General features: G+C 49.5%; 1 protein-coding gene across 1 annotated transcript in view; it reads right to left on the reverse strand.

Moving 5' to 3' along the window:
* Positions 1-19,404, reverse strand: part of PLA2G4D (phospholipase A2 group IVD) — a 184,471-nt gene that overhangs the window by 11,141 nt on the left and 153,926 nt on the right. The window contains exon 19 of the mRNA XM_069638290.1: positions 2,328-2,494. Within this exon, the coding sequence (XP_069494391.1) occupies positions 2,328-2,494 (167 nt within the window). The remainder of the gene's footprint in view (positions 1-2,327; positions 2,495-19,404) is intronic.

Here is a 19,404-nt window from a genome sequence, read left to right on the forward strand (position 1 = left end):
ACCAACCATATTTAGCACCGGGTATGGTCTTGTCTAGATAATGTCATCACCGATAAGTCTTGATTGTAGACCTGGCTGCACATTCCTTTAACTTTCTCCCATGCCTACCGATAACTAGTCCCAGTTAAGCAACACACATCCCAGTTAATACAACCATTGCCCTCCTTTTCATTTCACGAGCTTGTCCCTCCACTAAGTTGTTTGTCCACTGAATAATTCCCCTTTCCTATCAACTCTTCTTCCAACCATTCTTTTATGTCTACAGAGCAAGGTCTGATGTCACCCCAGCGAGCTCACAATGCCCCACTACTCGGGCAAAGTTCAGGCCTTCTAAGACCACTGTGGTGGTGAAGGGTGCAGTATACATATTTAATAACAGGATATGCCAGCAAGGCTGACCCAAGTAAGGAGAATTGTGCACGTGCGTTGTTTTGAGGGCCTCTTGCACACATGGAAGTCAGAGCAAGGTCTGCAATGTGGCAAACTATTAGGATAGGTATTGGGCTTTAGGAAAGTGGGGAAATGGTAGAACGTAAGAGCTTGCCGGGCCCTTCCCCGCGATAAAGGAATGAGCTGATGTCTGCTGTCAGAATGGGGTTCTCACGCGACACGTAAGCTCCACCAGGCTTGTGCTATAGGTGAGTGATAGCGATTTGAAAAACTCTAGGAGGACCACAGTGGTAAGAGTCGTTGAAGGGTGTGGTTATTCATTTTTCAGAGGTGCGCCATGCTGGCTGGGAGCCTTCTAGAAAGAGATGACATCAATGCAAAAACCACAAGTGTCTGTGGTATAGGCTGAAGTGTCTGTGGTATAGGCTGAAGTGTCTGTGGTATAGGCTGAAAGGGGAACCGAGAACCTGCAGACCTCAGCTGTTCCATGGAATCCAACTTATCATAAAGAGGTCATGTGAGCCACAGAGCACACACAGCCAACGGGCTCAAAGCTAGCTCACGAGTTGCGTGCCGGCTCTCGTATTGGTCCAGCCTCCACTTTGCAAGTGCAGCGCCGATAAACTGAGTACCAATTGCTGGGGGTGGGCGGAGCCTACAATGATTCCTTATGGGAATTCAGGACGAACATACACGCCTGTTAAGTTGAGCGTCCCGAGGACGAGGCGTACCTGTATCTCCAGGAGTCTTGCGTGCCGAGGTAGCCAGGTCGTGGTAGGGGTAGACAAGTAGCTGGTGAAGTCTTCCGCAAATGAAGAAAAGTGACGCAAAGAACCGACCCCGGACCCGTCCTGTAATACAGGATTGAACTGGGGCCAGCTCCTGACGCCACGAATGACACTTCCCAATATTAACGTGGCGCCAGAACAGTGCAAGCACTGATAGGGAAGGTCATAGATGTTACTGGCAAATACTGGCAAAGTATTCCAAGCAGCTATCCAGGGTGGTGAAAGTTCAAGGTAGCCAGTACAGGTAAGCAGAATGCTCAAGGTACCTAAATGCGAGAAGCAGCAAGTCCAAGGTACCAATGCAGGTAAACAGCAAGCCCAAGGTACCGGTGCAGGTAAGCAGTGAGTCCAAGGTACCAATGCAGGATGAAGAACAGAGATCCACAGAAGCCGGAGAAGCGGACCAGGACCACAGGAACCCAAGCAGGAGGTGGGCAACTCAGGCAAATCGAAAAGGAGCAGGAAGGGGAACCAGGGGGGGAGGTTCCAGGGAACACAGGAGAACAGGTAAGGGAGAAGAAGAAGCAGTAAGGCAGCCCTGACTAGAGGAGGAACAGGAGAGGACCCAGCCCAGGACCAGGACCAGGACCCAAGAACCCAAGGAACAGGGAAGCGAAGCGGGAGGAAACCAACCGCGTTGAGACGCGGTGAAAAACAAAATCAGATCGCTTAAGTAGCGGTCCTGTGTGAAACCGAGGCTTGAACCGCGCTGCAATGCGCATGCGCGAACGGGTGCCGCCGCCCGAACGAGGCTTGGAACGCAAGCTCGCTCGAACAGCTACGTGAACGGCACCCGTGCCCTACACGGGTCAGGACAGAGAGACTCCGCCGGGGAAATGTGCTCAGAGCAGTGCGTCGTCTCCACAACCTGAGACGTGGGTACAACTGCCAGGAACCAGGACGCCCCCTAGGGCCCCGTCACCCCGCACAGGTAGGTGTTCTAACAACGCCCTTAGCACTTAAGGGAATTTATGGGGAAATAATAACACCTGCTATTACAGTACTTAAAAGCCAGAGGAATCTGGCCTGAAGCACTATATAAGAACACATAATGATTATTCATATGTCAATGTTTAATAAAGCACTTTCCAATAATAAGGCCAGATCTTGGAAAAGCAATGATGATGTGTGAAAGAGAAGCAGGCCTACCTGCAGGGGTGTGTCCAAGGTGTAATCGAAGGACAGGATGACGTCCACATTCCTCTGCGCCTTCAGTAAGGGCGGGTAACTGGCATTGATGAAGTACCCAGCATCCACCAGACACAGTCTCTCCGCCGATGGTGTCAACTGGTTTGCGCAGGAGTCTAATTCAGAATCTGAAAAGTAAGCAGGCCTTTTCATCAGAGTGCCACTTGGATATATGCTCTGTAGAGGGAGAGCCACCAGGGAATGAACGACTCAGACATCCCAGCATGCAGAAAGGTGGCCATAAAGAGTGCAGGATTCGGATAACTGGGAGCATGGGCTCAGGCTAGCATGAAGCACAAGAGGCAGACAACATGGAGTGCAGAATGATCACATAAAGAAGATAGAATTCAAGTAACATTGAATTCGAACTCAGGATAACATGGAGCACAGGACAGGGACACCATAATGGAGTGAATGGCTGGAACAATAAAGAGAGCAGAACTGCCATAGCATAGAGTGTGAACTCAACACAACACAGAGCACAGGGCTATCACCATGTGGCGGGCAGAAATGTGTGACAATAATGAGTGCAGGAGTGGCCTAGCATGGGGTGGGCACATACATTGAGCACATCAGTGAGACAACACCAAGTGCAGAACTCTGCTCACAGGCGCGCAGGATTCACATAACCTGGAGTGCGACCTCAGGACAGACTACGGTAACATAGACAGTAAGACTGCCAAGTCTGTTTTAGAATGTTTCTAATGATAACATTATGTTATTCATATAGCGCTTTTGCCAATCTGCTTTACATGGAATATTTTTATATACAATATCACCCACCTGAAGTTGGCACTCATTTATCGACCTTAGAAGGTTAAAAGGCTGAGTTGGCCTTTGCCAAGATTCGAACCTGCGACCTGCAGATCACACACAGATCGCAGCAGCAAGCACTCAACCCACTGAGTTATCATAGCAGCTTACCGCTGAGCTTCTAACCATGTTCTTCCTCCTTTTTACCAAGTCTTGCAGTTCCAAGACCAGCCACCATTCGTCAAGTTATGTTATGTTATTAGGCTTTTCTACTGTGCCAAAACAGCACCGTAGTAGAATTTCTTTTGCTGTAGTTGTTTCATAAAATCTAGATTTACCTAGTCTATGGCCCTCATTTCGAGTGACCCGGTCTGGAATTAAGGTGCCGGTAACAACGTTACTGGTACCTTTTCCGGACCCCTTCTACTCTAAAATGTAATGCAAGCTAGATAGGTTTAGGAGCCAGGCGTGGAGAAAGCTTGACTAAAGGCCAAAGTTCCTACTTAGAATTGAAGGCTCCCACGCGTGTGACAGGCTGCTTTACAACTTGCAGTTTCTCAAAGCACAGATTCCATTGCTAAATCGTTCTTCATACAGACAGTATGTCGACCACACATTGTAACAATTAAGTTGGCCAAGATATTTTGGGAATTCTGCGTTCGGCCTCAGATCATGATACAGACAAACATTCTTCCAGGAACATACAAAACAGTGGTGGGTTGTCGTGTGAGGAAATCGGTGGGTTCCAGCGACTGGCACATCTGTCGTCTGATCTTTCAGGCCCTCTGGTCTCATTGGTACCCGATGAAAGTAGATCCTTTTGCTTCCCATCTAACTAGACAACTACCAGTGTTTTTCAGCTGAAGGCAGCCACAAACATCATAGCCGCAGATGCATTATTTTCAGTCTCAGTGACCCAGTATACATTAAGTTTCCCCTCCTTTTTTCCTCATTCCAAGGCTACTGATGTAGACTAGCAAAAACGGAGTGGTAGTGCTCCTAAGGGCTCCGTCTGGTCCACCAAGGCCTGGTACTCAATAGAACTGGTGATGAGGTCAGAGTTACCAGTTCTTCTGCCACTAATACATCCGGTGTTAACCAACCCAGGGTGCCGGGTTCTTCCACTGATCCTGTGAGGGAAACTTCATCTCATGGTATGGACTTTCAGGCTTAGATAGCCCACTACGGGAGACAGGGAGATGACTGGGAACTTCTTAAGGAAATCCTGGACCCCTAGGAATAGAAAAGCACATGACGTCGCCTGGCAGATTTATGCTGGCTGGTTTCTGCCAAGACACTTTGATCCCTTAAGTCACCTGTAATTAATTTCTTGGATGAGATTGCTTTGCTACACGCTTACAGATCAGTGAATTTCTGCAGACTGGGCATGCTAGCCCAACATCCTAGGGTAGAAAGGTTGGCCTTGGTTGAGCCCCTGTTGGTTTTCCGATTTATGCATGGCATATGCTTCAAGTGACCCCCCTGAACGTAGATACATACTGTTCTGGGATGTAATTGAAGAAGGAAGCCCAAGTGTGGCCCTCATGACCCCCACCCAACTGTCAGCCCAAAGACAAACAAATGAGAGATGCAGATCACTCCTGGGCCCTTCCACACCTTTGTCGATGTACTGCAGATGGCGGAAGTGCTATTCACTAAGACAGCCATCTAAGCCATACCCGATTGAGAACATGGAGGAAATGCTGTTGTCTTCGACCGAACAAGTTGACTGGCTATAACCTCAAAAAAGCTGATGATGCTATTATTGACATCACTGATATCAGCATCATCACCGACACCATTACATATATACATTGGACATGGAGCATATAGGCATCCGTACACGAAGCTAAACAAACACAATAGTTTATTGCAGATAGACATGAAACAAATGCTTATGACTCACATAGATAGGGGACTGACACACACATACACACATATCCTTTGCTAAGCGGAAACAGCAAGACGCTTAAGACTACGTATACCAAGCTTGCTCATGCTTAATTGCGACAAATATGGACGGCCATAAGATAAAGATGGAAACCACAGGTACATTGGAATGAATGAGGGAAGGCTGACAGACTGATCCAGTCGAAGCACAGAAGGGCTTCCAGCGCAGACACTGTACACAGCTCTGCCAAGGACACGTGGAGATGGAAAGTTTCCAGTTAGCCAAGGCGATAAAGCACCTGCAAGGGATGCAGCATAACATGCTCATAATTACAAGAAGAAGAGCTCCAGTTTGAGGTCCCTCCACACATGACCTGAAAGCACAGGGCAGAGCCTATTCATTCGAGGTTGATGGGCGAACAGCTGTTCCCATTGAACCAAAGGTGGACAGATACAACTATTACACACATTCAAAGCTGAAGGTTCTGTCTAAGGGCTTTGGCGATCGGAGATGGCAACTTGCTGAGAACACACAGCACCTTCAAGATCACTCCCAATCTTGTAGAGATTCACTTGGCTGCTAGCTGTCCAAGGTCCCAAGGCTGAGAAGACCTGTTCCGCCCAATCCCTGACTGCCTTTCACATTAAGCACACTATGTTGCGGGAGCCAATTACCTTTAAGGCAACCTGCAACTTTCTATTCCTGACATTTAGAGGTGGTCCTAGGAGGAGCCACCAGATATGGCGATCCAGTAACCGGATTAACCCATATGGTTTATATATGTAGTTTTCCTTGATTAACCAATTCCCTTCCATGTTAGGTTTTTTGGGATGTAACTTGGGTTGTGATGTCACTGGCAGTTAATGTAGATGTGTAGAGGAGGTCGCAGATATGACCTGTACCCCTGCCCCCCAATGCGAGGTGCCAGTAAGGTACCCCCCGAGGTATGTGACATACGAGGAGCAGCTGAATCAGCAGAGAGCCGCACTAGGTCTCTGCCCTATATACATAAGGAGATCGGTACCAGTCGAAGCGCCCATAACCAGATAGCCCTGGGCAGCACAGTACCCAATCAGACAACCATACCAGCCACCGATACGAAACGATGAGTATTTACAGACTGTTCATGAGGAGACACAAAGAGCTCTGATGGAGAGCAAACATTGATGAGAAGAGAGCCAGAGCAAACCAAACGCATGAGAAAAGGCAACACACGTGAACTCGAGTAATCACGAAACTAAGTGCGTGAGACACGAAAGACAATGCAGCGATGAAACGTAAGAAACGATATAACTATGAACCAAGATGGAAGAATCAACCGACTAATGCATGTAAATAAGCTTGGAACGCAAGAAGCTAAGTAATCGATACTGCCTGCAATGCTTAAGTAGAAGAATAGAGTGGCATGCGCCAACTATATATGTCTACCTCAATGCAGCACAATGTACACGTGCGACTCCATTTTGTTTGAGCAGAAGGATGCCCAGGCGGCCCAGGCCCAACTGGCTAAGTTTCACATCTAGCTCAAAGCCTGGAGGAAGAGCGGAATCGAAACTTAACAAAGAATGGCTTAAGCCTGGGGAATCGAGGTCAACCCGGGAGGTGAAGGCAAGCTCAACTACAGAGAGCCGAAACTTCAGAGCATACCAGCCGGCCCTGGGAAGGTCAAGATAAGAGAGGCCCATGCAGGTGGCCAAGTGAACACAGAATCAAATGCACAAAAAGGCTGAAAACTGAAGCAGATTGACGGTGGACTAGCACATGACTAAACAGGCGCGAAGATGTACCACCTTGTGATGTCACCCAGATCGGAAGGTGCCATAACTTTTCCTGATAAGAGACAACAGTTTCGAGGCCTTCCTTAGCCAACTAATTGACACATCGCCCTAAATCCACTGATTGATGGAATGGAGGCAGGGTGAATCTTGGGACACCAGGCACCAGGGTGTCTATTCTGCATGCTGCTAATTAAAGTGGAGATTTATGTTTAGGGGTGTAACTTGCCCAATCACAATGGACCATGTAATCTAGGGTCCTATAGAGACTGTAACCAATAGGACGTCGTACTTTTAGTGACGTCAATCACGTGTGTTGTAGAGGGATGGGCATAGAAGCCCACCCGATAAGAGTTATCCAATCCGTATGCCTTATTTTCATATACAGATATAACACCTATACTTAAGTTACCTTTCCCAACCAATTATATTGCATGATGATTTTTTATAGAAGTGTACGTCATTGATGACGGAATTTGACAATAAAAAAGGATGTTTGACTGAAGTTCGGGGAAGTCGGGGCGAGCCAGGTGTTCGCGATGCTGCTGATTTCCATAAGCTGATGTATGTATTATTAAACGGACTTCCCTTTGCCAACTTACTGAGTCCCTAGTATTGATTTGTGCTGGAGTATGTAAGTCCTGCACCCTGTCCTCACACGGTGCAGCTATCTTGTATTACAAGTTTTTGGGGGTCGAGTACTGACCAATGGGTCCGTCAGTAATTTCCTCTCCCCGAGAACACTTGGTAGCGTGAAGATGGTTTCGGCCATCGATTATTGATAATCGATTAATATAGTCATAACACACCCTTAGACCGACGGCGCGAAGTAACTCTGGATCTTCGGTTACATCGCAAGTCCTTTTGTTATTCCGGCTGAGTAGGCCGAGAAGCTTCCCGTGGACAGTGATAGTGTATTTACTCCCAAAAAATCTGCAGTGGGTCTGAAGGAACCCGCTTTTCCAAGCCCTTTTCATTCCCACGGGAAGCGGATTGGACGAAAACCATAAAGCGGGAAGAGGAAGAGGCGGTGATCCCGGAGATCCAGAGAGGAAAAGAGACGATCGGTGAGTGAAACAACGAAACTCGTTACCTGGGCGAATGACTCAGAGGCATTAGAGCAAGTGAGGGAAAGGTAACGGAGGGTGGCGGAGAAAGATAAATTAGTTAGAGGTAGAGAAGACGGTATATATATAGTGGATTAATGACTCGAGTATAAAAGGAAGACATATATAATAGAATACTAGGGGGGCACCTGAGCCAAAACGTAATAGAATTCCAGGGGGGCACCTGAGCTAAAACATAATAGAATACCAGGGGGGCACCTGGGAAAGGTAAAAACGTAAAAGGATACCAGGGGGGACACCCAAGAGAAAAACGAATATTCGCCTTGTTCCTGCACTTCAAAGAGTGGTCAGAAGGAACGTGAACCCAGAGCCCACAGAGTAGGGACATTATAGGCTTCGCTTCCGTTTAAAGACGGATTCAAGGGGGTTCGTTGAAATCCCATGGTGGGGTACTAAGTAGAAGACAGGTAGATGTATGACCAGCTGGTGTCTGTCTAGTCTGTCAGGCGTCTGTCATAAGTGTCTTGCTATATGTGAATGCGCAATAAATGTATTGATGCGAAAAATGTCTTCATGCTTGAGTGAACTGCATTTTGGTTTTTCGCGATTCTGTAACTGAGAAGGAATTGCCAGTGAATTGATGGTTTCTGTTGAGTAAATTGATGGTATACATTTTGGCGGGAAAAAGTGGATTGGAGCTTGCGGTTGTGGTGCTCGCTCATATTGGTGGAGAGACTTAAGTTATTGTGTAAACATTGTGGGTATTGAAGTGAGAAGATGGGGGAGGTCACCCCGCTTATGCATCTCTGTAAGCAATTGCCTAAGCATGCAATGAAATTGAAGAAATATAGCCAAGAATGGCCAATAACATGTTTATGCCTTGGCCCCAGAACGGGTCATGACAACCTTCCCACATGCCATATATATGGGCAAGAATCTTGAGAAACGCCTTGCCGTTCTCAAGTTATGGAAGATGTTTGAACAAACAAAAGAAGAAGACCCACCTTTAGACTGGATTTTAAACGTATGTACAGAGGGGGGTGAGACGCCTACTGCGCCACCGGCCCTGCCGGAACCAGTCATTGAGGGAAGCAAGTCAGAGGGTCTTTACCCGTTACGAGAGCTCAAAGCAGCCACGGTGTATAGCAACCCTGCGTATGAGTCACCTGCATGCAGTAGTGACGAAACTAAAGAGAAGGAGCGGGAAATCGTTCCAGCCCCCGCCGTCCCGAGGGACAAGAAGAGGCACGGAGATAGACGAAAGGATCAGGCACAGAATAGTGCACCTCTCGATAAGGGGAGAGAGGGAAAGAAGCGGAAAGGGAGTGATGAGATGACATTTGCAAAGGACGAATGGATGGGAGGACAGATATTGTTAAAATTAGATGGAAAGGGGAGTGATGATGCAAGGCCATGAGGAAGGCCTGACGAAAAGCAGAGAAGGGAGAAGGATAGGGAGACAAGGGATGAAAGAAATAGAAAGAAGGACAGGCTGAGGTGAGAAAAACTTTATCGCGAAGAGCAAGGAATACCGCTCAGTCGCACACAGTATGCAGCCTACGAAAAATACAGACTGCATATGTTGAAGTTAGAGGAAGAACGTAGGATGCATGAAAGGAAGGAAGAGATTAGAAAGGCAAAAGAACGTAGAGACGAAAGGATGTAGGAAGTAGATAAGATTAGAGAGGACGCAAGGAAACGCAAGGAAGCAGATGAGGAAATAGAACGTAAACATAGACAAAGGGCGCGAGATTTAGAATATCTGCAGCAGGAAGTTAAAAAACCCAATCCTGTCGTAGAATTTTTCCTGCAAACGACGCGGTACCAGGTACAAGCGGGACAAATATTGACGATGACTTCGATACCAGAAGCATCGGAGAGGCGATTGATAAAATATATGATGCAATGGGCCTGGAACGAATCTCCCATGAGGAAAGGGAAGATGAGCGCTTAGAGAGCACCCAGCTATATGACACTGTGGTTGTCACCCAAAGTAGTGAGAGTAGGGGACGTTCCCTAGATAGACTGGGAGATGGACAGAATGAAGATGATACGAGAAGTTGTGCAAACTGGGAGTCAGATTCAGATGGAAAAGCGGAGGAAGTGATGTATGATGAAGGGAGACGGTGCAAAAGGCGGCTCCCAGGGAACCGAGAGGTACAATGGTCAGATGCTGGCGAGTCCATAAATAGGACATTGAAGTCCGCTGGACAGTCCAGCCAACATGAAGAAACACGCCACGGTCAGAGGGGGGCGTCGGCACCGGCCTATACTGATCGATTAAGGGCATTGCCAGGTAGACGGCAAGGCGGGAACGCCATACTGGTGAGAGACCAAGGAAGTATAGAGAGGGGAAGGAAGGATTGTGCATTCCAATTCCCACAGTTAGAAAAGGGGGGAGCAAGACCGCAATATATTCCATGGCATCACATGGACCGAGAAAACTTAAAAAATAAGCTCCCAATGCTGACATCGGGGGCTGGAAAGTGGATACACAAATTAGAAAAGATGACCGGGGGAGTCACTTTGGCAATAGGGGATATTAAGGGACTCTTGATTGCCATACTTGGTGAAAGGGCTGATGATGTGTGGAAACGGGCAGGGTACCCAAGGGTAACCATTAACAACACAACCCATGACGGAGCCCTGTTTAATAATTGTAGAGCCGCAGTGTGGAAAGCGCTGTGAATGCTATACCCTGACACATCAGACATGGGAGCCATTATGACTCGGAAAATGAAAGAGTCAGAGGATCTGTTGCTTTATATCCAGAATTTCCAAGACGCATGGGAGCTTGAAACGCATGAGTCTTGTTCGAAATCTATCTCTGTATTTTACCACATACTGTGCCAAGGGTTGCCAGAACCAGTGCAAACACAGCTCAAGAAATTGGTGGGGATAGAAGCCAAACCATGGGCCGAAATCCAACTGACAATCACACACTACTGTAGATTGCTACAAGAAAATAACCGGAAAAAGGAGGCAACTTGTAAAGGGGAGTAAGCTAAGCTGGTACAAAAAAAGCTCTCGAAGTATACTCTCGAGGGAGCCATGTTGACCAGCCCGGCTGAGCCCAGCACGCAGCAAGTAAACAACCAAGCTAATACGGGATATTACCCGAGGGGTAGAGAATTTAGAGGAAGAGGATGACGAGGGAACCAGGGAGGCTTCCAAGGTAATCAGGGAGGTTTTCAGGGTAACCAAGGTGGATTTCAAAATGTACAATTGGGTGGTCAAATCATGTCGGATGAACAGATGGTCCGACCACCGCCAGTTTGTTGGGTGTGTGGAATGGCAGGCCATGTGGCGCGCATGTGCAGAAACGAGGGCATGTGGCAAAATAGTCAAGGAGCGGGAGCAGGTATGACGAATCAGCCAGCCGCCCCGCAACAAGGCTGTGCACAGGGCCACCTGGTACAGCAGCAGGCGGCGAACGCGCAGCAAGGTGCACAGCAAGGGTTTCAACCCACGAACTTGGGGAACTTGCAACAGGGGCAACCCAAGCACAAGGAATGAACAATGGGGGTGTTCCGCAAACTTATAGTGGGCCGAACCTATACATAAAATAGGACAGCTCACAGGAAACTCAGATGTGCTCTATCCTATCGGTGACACACCCTAATAGGGCACCGAGGGTAAATGTCACCATAGGTGGAAAAGAGTATTCCTTCTTAGTTGACACGGGCGCGACGCGATCGTGCATAAGAGAAGGCAAATTTTCCTTGTCCGGCGAGGCAATAGACACGCAGAGTTTCACTGGAGCTCATAGTAGAGTTCCCTTTACAGACACTCTCCCGGTCTCAGTGGGAGAGCATGAAATGAATGTGCCTTTACTGTACTAACGAAAGTCCCCAGTAAACATCATGGGTCGAGATCTAATGACGAAGCTGAATATGTCAATCTCATTTGCTGAGGATGGCATAGTGTGCTCCACGCCAGGAATGCATTATTCCAACGTATGTGAAATGATCAGAGCATACTCGGGACATGCAGCTATGGGAGCTTTACCGCTGGAGCCAGAGGTCTTCCAATATGGTGTGTGAGTGCTTATGGCGGGATTGCCGGGCCTGACAGGCAAAACTATGAGGACCCCTGACGAGTTTCATTTTAGACCAAGGATACCCATGCATGAAGAAGAGGGACAAATATTTCCTTTGGAGATACAGTTTGCCGCAGTAAAGGGGAAGGTGGTTTTAGTGGAAGGATATGATGACGAAGGAAGGCAATGGTGCGCTGTTATCGCCATTGAAGAAGGGTATTGAGTGACTTATGTCACAGATGGTGATCTGTTCGAAGAGCACCCTGACTTAGAAGAGACACGGGTGGAAGTCTTATATTCTGGGTCAAAATGATCAAACGAGAAGTGCCACAGCGAATGATGCTAGTGATGGTACGACCAGAATACTTTGAAGAGGACATGGCCCAGGTGCCAGTGACAGTATGGACAAAAGGGCCTTATGACGTAGGACTCCTGAAGGGGGCAGGAGAGGTGAAGATTAAACTCAAGCCTGGAGCGATCCTACCAAGAGCGCGGCAATACCCAATGTCCAGAGAAGTGGATGAGGGGATTGCAAAGACAATGGGCCTCATTACGACCCTGGCGGAAAGTGACTGACCGGACCGCAACAGCGTAAATAGCGTTTCCGCCATTGCACGAAGGAGCAAAGTGCGGCTAATTACGACCCATCGGGCACGAGCATTACGCCATGGCGGAATCCGAAAGGCTGCGATGGCGGAAATGACCCCAAAACGGCCCTTACCGCCGCCGTACGCTGCACCAGGTGCAATACCGCCACCCATCTTAGCGGTCACCGTAATGAGCGGTCACCGTAACGAGCGGGCACCGCAAATTACGGGCACCGTAAATATACGGAAACGGAAGTAAAAGCATGTGGCCGGAACGGGAAACAGCACGCCGCACAACTATAAAATCCGAATCCCAACACAACCATTAAAAATCCGACCCTGACACACATCCCAACCCGTTAGCAACCCCAGTTAAAAAAATAAATATGGGAAAGGTAGCCAAGAAAGCGTGTGACCGCAAGCGGCAGGTACACTTCTCCCGAGAGGAACTGACCGTGCTCACCGAGACCCTCCAGGGAAATGCCGCCGTCGTCTTCTCCAGTCAAATGACCAGGACGGCCCTTGCCAACAAGAAGGCCATATGGGCCCTGGTGGCACAGCGCGTAAGTGCGGTGGGGACAACACCCCGCACGCCACAGCAATGTCGCAAGCGGTGGGACGACCTGCGGATCCGCGTACGCAGCATACTTTCTGCGAACAGGAACATCGCCACAGCTACCGGGGGGGGTTCAGAGTCGCCCATCAAGTTGACCCCCTGGGAGGATATCTGCGCCTCCACCATAGGAATGGAGAGCATAGAGGGAGTCGGAGGGATGGAGAAAGGAGTGCCGACATCCGGAGAATCAGGTAGGTTGGCCAAGAGAAACAATGCGAAATCCACAAACCACGAACATGTGCAGTACCATGTGACCCCATAGTGCAATACATACTTTGCCCTGACAGCGCCCTCTAAAAGTCAGAATGAATAAACAAATCAATCAAGATGCCATAAACAACCCCTACATGTGCAGCATGCACCCCCTAACTGCAGGCAGCCAAATGAATGCATCCTCAATCCACACGAAAATGAGACCACCTCCAAGGCCCAGTCCCAAATCAGCCTCATGTACCACCCCAATGCATTTGATACGTTGCCATTCCAAATCCGACAGACCCATAACTAACGCTCGCCCCTCTTTACTCCACCACAGGGTCCGATACCAACGACGAGCTGCAGGACACCCCTACCAGCACGCCTGCAAAGAGGGCCAGGACCAACGTCCCAAGAGCCTCCACCTCAGGTGCAAGGATCAAGACACGGCAGCAGCAGGAATCAAGTGGCAGCACACTGGAGGGGACTGCAACAGGCACCCCAGCAGCCAGCAAGTCCACAACCCCAGCACCACAGGTCCCCCCAAAGAACGTATCTGATGGCACTGCCTCTGGTGGTAGCAGCACCATAGGTGACACAGCTGTCATGCCAGCATGCTCCGACACGGAAAACAGTGCTGGCGACGTAGGTACCATCCATGACCTTTCCCAATCCCCCTGCATGTTCCATCCCCTACACCATGACGAAACCACGCAGGGGCACCCTGAAGACGACGACTGGCCAACCCCCACAAGTCCTGTGCCAAGGCAACATGTGTTGAGCAGCCCCCCTGTCACACCACCGCAAATGTCCATGGCCCAGCAGAGGCAACAGTCCCTCGACCTGCTGATCGAGCAACAGCAGGAAGTGTCCACGCTACTCAAGGACCATGCAAATGAATGCGGGGGTTCCAGGGCAGCCATGGAAACATCCACCGAGACACTCAGGGCACAAATAGAGAAAAGTAGTGAGAGCCTGAGAGCACAAATGGAGAAAAGCACCGAGAGCCTGAGAGCACAAATGGAGAAAAGCACCGAGAGCCTGAGAGCACAAATGGAGAAAAGCACCGAGAGCCTGAGGGGGGAACTGCATGCGACGTCCAAAGACGTTTGTGCTGAACTCGCTGCTGTGCGCCGTGTGCTCTCGGAGCTCTCACAAACCCTCAGAGACATGCATGGACGCGAGCAGGCAGAGACATCATCCGTGGCAAGTTCCGTCCAGGGCAGCCCCCAACGCAGATCTGGCAGGAACCTGCGCTCCACGGGCAGGGGTGCCCCTGATACCCGTAGAGGGGGCTTGCAATAGCGTCCAACCACGGACAGCATGCATATTTGGACACTGGTGTTGGGGGGGAGGTAGTAGGGTGGAGGGGGTGTGTTGGGCTTCACTGGGTGGCGGGTCCATAGGGTGTATAAATCAAATCACATTAACAATACAGCATCTCATTATCATCCAATGACATGTGTGGACATTGATATTTGCGTACGAGGCCTTCATAGGCGTACAGTCCACAATGTGCCTGTACTACACACACACAGTGCCACAGGTCCCCTTTCCGTGTAATAGGCACCATGCGTGGTTGCTAGAAGCATGCATCTATGATGCTCTGTCGGATTGCACGTGCATCCTGTGCCTCATGGACTCCTTGAGGTGCCTCCACATCCCCACCCTCATCATCATCATCATCTTCAGGTGCATGCAGTACAGCGTCAGGGGGCATGGGCACATTCCTACGTATGCACATGTTGTGCAGCATGACACATGCCATGACCATCTTAGAAACCTTCTCATGGCTGTACATGAGTGCCCCGCCAGACCTGCTGAGGCTGCGGAAACGAGCCTTCAGTAGGCCGAATGCCTGTTCAATGACCACACGGGTACGTGAGTGGGCATGGTTGTAGTCCTCCTCATGCTCGTTCTGTGGGTTCCGGATTGGTGTAAGGAGCCATCTCTTCAGTGGATACCCGGCATCACCTGTATGAGACGAATAAAGGGTGTCAGTGGGATGATAGTGCTAAGTAGCCCCCCCCCCCTCCTGCAAGGTCATTGACGCATCAAATGGGCCACGATGTCATGCATGGAATGAGACTCACCGAGTAGCCAGGATCTGTGCCCTGCGTGTCGCTCCATGTAGCGTGGTATTCTTGTGTTCCTCAGGACCATAGAATCATGGGTAGATCCTGGAAATCTGGCACAACAATGCGTAAATATCTTGTTGGAGTCACACACCATTTGCACATTGATTGAATGAAACTGTTTCCGGTTGCGGTACTGGACCTCCATGGCATGTGGGACAACCAATTCAACATGGGTGCAGTCGATGGCACCAATGCAACCCGGGATGCCGCCAAGTGCATGGAATCCCACTTTTGCGTTGGTAATCTCCTGGTACGTGCGTGGTAGTGTGATGTGGTCGTCGGCGTGCTTCAGGAGGGCATCGTGCACTTGGAAGAGTGTCCGTGAGAACAGTGGCTGTGAAATGCCATGCAACTGTCCCACTGTGTGCTGGTAGGTGCCTGTGGCCAGGAAGTGGAGTGCAGACACCACCTTCAGTAGGGGTGGGATGGCGGTTGGGCTATCTATCATGCTCACGAGGTCAGCATGTGTCATGTCCACAATGGCGATTATGGTGTCCCGGTCCAAACGGTAGAGGGTGTGGATCTGCCCAGCAGTGAGGTTGAACGGATCGGCTCGGAGGCGTGGGATTGCGGGCCGCCTGCGTGGTGGTAGTGGCAGTGCTTGTGGGCCTTGCTGACCCTGCCTTGCCCTCCTCCTCCTCCTTCTCCTCCGTCTCCCCTGTGCGCCCGGTTGTTGTACCTGTTGTTGTTCGTCGTCTTCTTGTAGTTGTAGCACTTGCAGTGCTATCTGGTCCCCCAGGCCCAACATCGCTAGTCCTGCCGGTAGCATTTTGGAGTGGGAGTGGTTGTGGGAGGGGTTTGGGTCTGCTATATATGTGCTGTCGGCCTGTATGGCCTCCACCTGTGCTGATTGAATGAATCTGTGGCAGATGCAATCCCTTCTGGCCGAGCACGTCCCGCACGTAAGGCTGCATTTGGCCGCATGGCATCTTGGGATTGGAATCATGTATCAAATCCCGATGGCAGTGTGATGTACTTTGACTGATTTTCATGCTATGCTCCCATTGTTACACATGCTATGATTGCAGCCGCTTACATACCTGTGAAGAGTCAGTGGTATGTAGGGCTCGATCGATGGCCGACCCTCATGCAGCACAGTAACGTACTTCACCGACGGGCGTGGCGTCCCATTTGTGATTGCAGCCAGTTAGCATTATGACACACAGCCGCACTACATTGATGTAATTGTGAATGCAAGCGTTCACAGAAGCCTTTTCGACGTAATGTTGCAAGTGAGGAATTCGAAGGCCAGCATTTTTGGTTTTGAAGTAGCGGCGATGATACGCCCACAGGTCTGGCTGGAAATGTAACGTTCTATTGTAGAATGTCCTTGGGACATGGCCCATAACGAGCAGGCAATGAATGATATGAATTGAATGGGATGCGCAATAGCGTAGTGGACGATAAGGCAGGACGTTCCCAAATCCATCTTGCTTCACAACACTACAGATCCGGCCAGGAGCACAGTGGTTTTTGCAGACTGCATTACGCACAGACGCGATGGAAGTTTCACATATTATGTGAGTGAATATTCATGCGTTTTCATTGCGGGATGAGGGAATGATGAATGGATGCATGGACAGATGATTCCGTTTAGGGTCTGCCATGTACATGGGTTTTTTGAATCACTCCCCTTCCCCTGCGCTATGTGATGCAAGGCTGCCATAGTGGGACTTACGTCTATCTGCCCTTGTCGGATCCTCCCTGTCTCGACGCGCCTTCATACACTTGTGTCTAGGCACGTTACTAATCCCATGTCATGGGTTCTATCTTGACGGACGCATGCACAGTAACCGACGTTGCCAATGGTGTATTTACCTCGATTGATTTCGTTATGATTCGATACTGATTTAGGGGTCTGTTTATTCCTTTGGAGTGGGCTAGCATGCATATGGGTGTGGAATTGGTGTGTTGAATGAAGATTGTAATGCATCATGAGTCCCGTAATGCAATCGGTTAATTTGTGTTTCTTTTGGGTGACAGGTATCTCCTGCCCTATTGCAGATGCCATCTCTACGCCACTCCTCCAGATGGTTTTTACTCTCGACTCCTGCAGCTTCGGGTGAATCAGTGGAGCACCATTTCGATCTTATGGGACGATCGCCAATGGGCCACATGCCCTTACGCTGTACTGGTGGCTAGGTGCAACATTTCGGCCTTTCAGCTCGACTAGTGCCTGCCTCATGGGACGGACCTGCGGTTCTTGCCGCTTCCATGTTGCCTTTTGGAACGTTGATGTAGGCCCTGTGTGCCATGATGGTACAGGGCGTCACACAAGTGGAAGCTGGTCAATTATTGCAGATGCAGCCCTCGGTGATGATGGTTGTTTTGGTGTTATTTTGCAAATTGCTGTGGGGCCTTTGTCATTTGGATGTGCATTTAAATTGTATTCCGATATTTGTCGTGTTGCGTTGTTCTTTGCAGGTGATGTGGCGATTTTCGATTTGTGGCGGTATGTATTGCGAGATGATCTGCATTGTGTTCCGCCTTCTGAGTTGAGTTGTGTGGTACAGTACTGGCCGCGTTTGCCTACGTAGCACAGTATGGTCACGGATAGGGGCTGCCATTGTGACTGTTTACATGATGTGCTGTTCAGGGGCGGGGGATTGGCTTTTGGCCGACTGGTGCCTGTCAGCCAGGTCGATTGGTGGAATGATGGGATGTTCAGAATGTGGCTGGTCACAGGTGACTGTGTTTGCGTGCGTTTGTTAGAGGGGGACTGGGGTCATGTCCATTGGAATAGCTTCTGTATTGATGCCATCTGTGCCCTGCAGCTCCCATCGGCCCCTCTTGGGATGAGCCTGGCTGCTCAGTCACTCTGCCAACTTGTGTGGTACATGCTTCTGCTGATGGTTGGTTTGTTTACTGGCAAGAGTACAGGGCTGGTGCAATCCCCCTCAGGATGCTGTTTTGGATGTTGCCTTGCGCTGGTGGCAAGCGATGGGGGACTACTGTTGTTTTGTGTCATGTGTTCTTGATTTTCATTTTGATGTATTGTACCTTCACATGCCTGTGCTGCATCAGTACGGCTATGGTGACATGCCGTACATGGATGCCCACTCACGGGGCGCTTTGAGCCCCTGCATGCTTTTCTACGTTGGCATGCATGGGTGAATTGTAGATTTCACTGGTTGCATAGTGTGAGTACATTGCGCCTGCCAGGAGTTGTGCAATGTGGCCAGGGAGTGGAGTACAGGCACTCAGTGGGCCATTTACGGTTGGTTCACGATGCCGTATTTCTCGCCATGGCGGAATGGTACTTTACGACGTGCTTGATGGCGTTCAGTACATGTCCGCTAGGGTCAGAATTCGCGTACCGTTGCGCCATGGCGGTGATTCCGGTTTTGCAAGGCGCGCGTGCGCGTACTTGGTGCAGTTAGCGTTGCCGTTCACTGCGGTGTCGCTAATGGCATCGTACTTTACGGTGACGGGTCATAATCGCAACGAGCGGTGTTCGATGGCGGTATTGCATTTCCGCCATCATTTTTCCATTTCCGCCAGGGTCGTAATGAGGCCCAATCTCTGCCATGATGGAGCAATGCATTCTGGTAACGTCAGAATCACCTTGTAACACAGTGATCTATCCTGTCAAGAAATCGAAGGGAGGGTCTTGGCGTTTAATCCAGGATTTACGAGCATTGAATGACATAGTCGAAGCCGAGTTCCCTGTAGTCCCTAATCCATCCACCATTTTGTGCAATATACCCACGGAGGCAAAATATTTCACGGTAATCGATTTGAAGAATGCATTTTTCTCGATTCCATTGCACCGTGACTCACAAGACCTGACGTCATTTACTTTCAGACAAATGCGCCTGAAAAGTACAAGGCTGCCACAGGGGTATTGTGAATCTCTGTCCATTTTTAACAGAGTCCTGCAAATGGACCTAAGCAACATTGCGGTAGACAGTGTTGTATTGCAGTATGTAGATGACATTCTGATCTGCAGCACCACTGAAGAGCAATGCCGACACGAC

This window comes from Ambystoma mexicanum, chromosome 14 (genome assembly GCF_040938575.1).
Source record: "Ambystoma mexicanum isolate Mex_15411 chromosome 14, UKY_AmexF1_1, whole genome shotgun sequence".
Lineage (NCBI taxonomy): Eukaryota > Metazoa > Chordata > Amphibia > Caudata > Ambystomatidae > Ambystoma > Ambystoma mexicanum.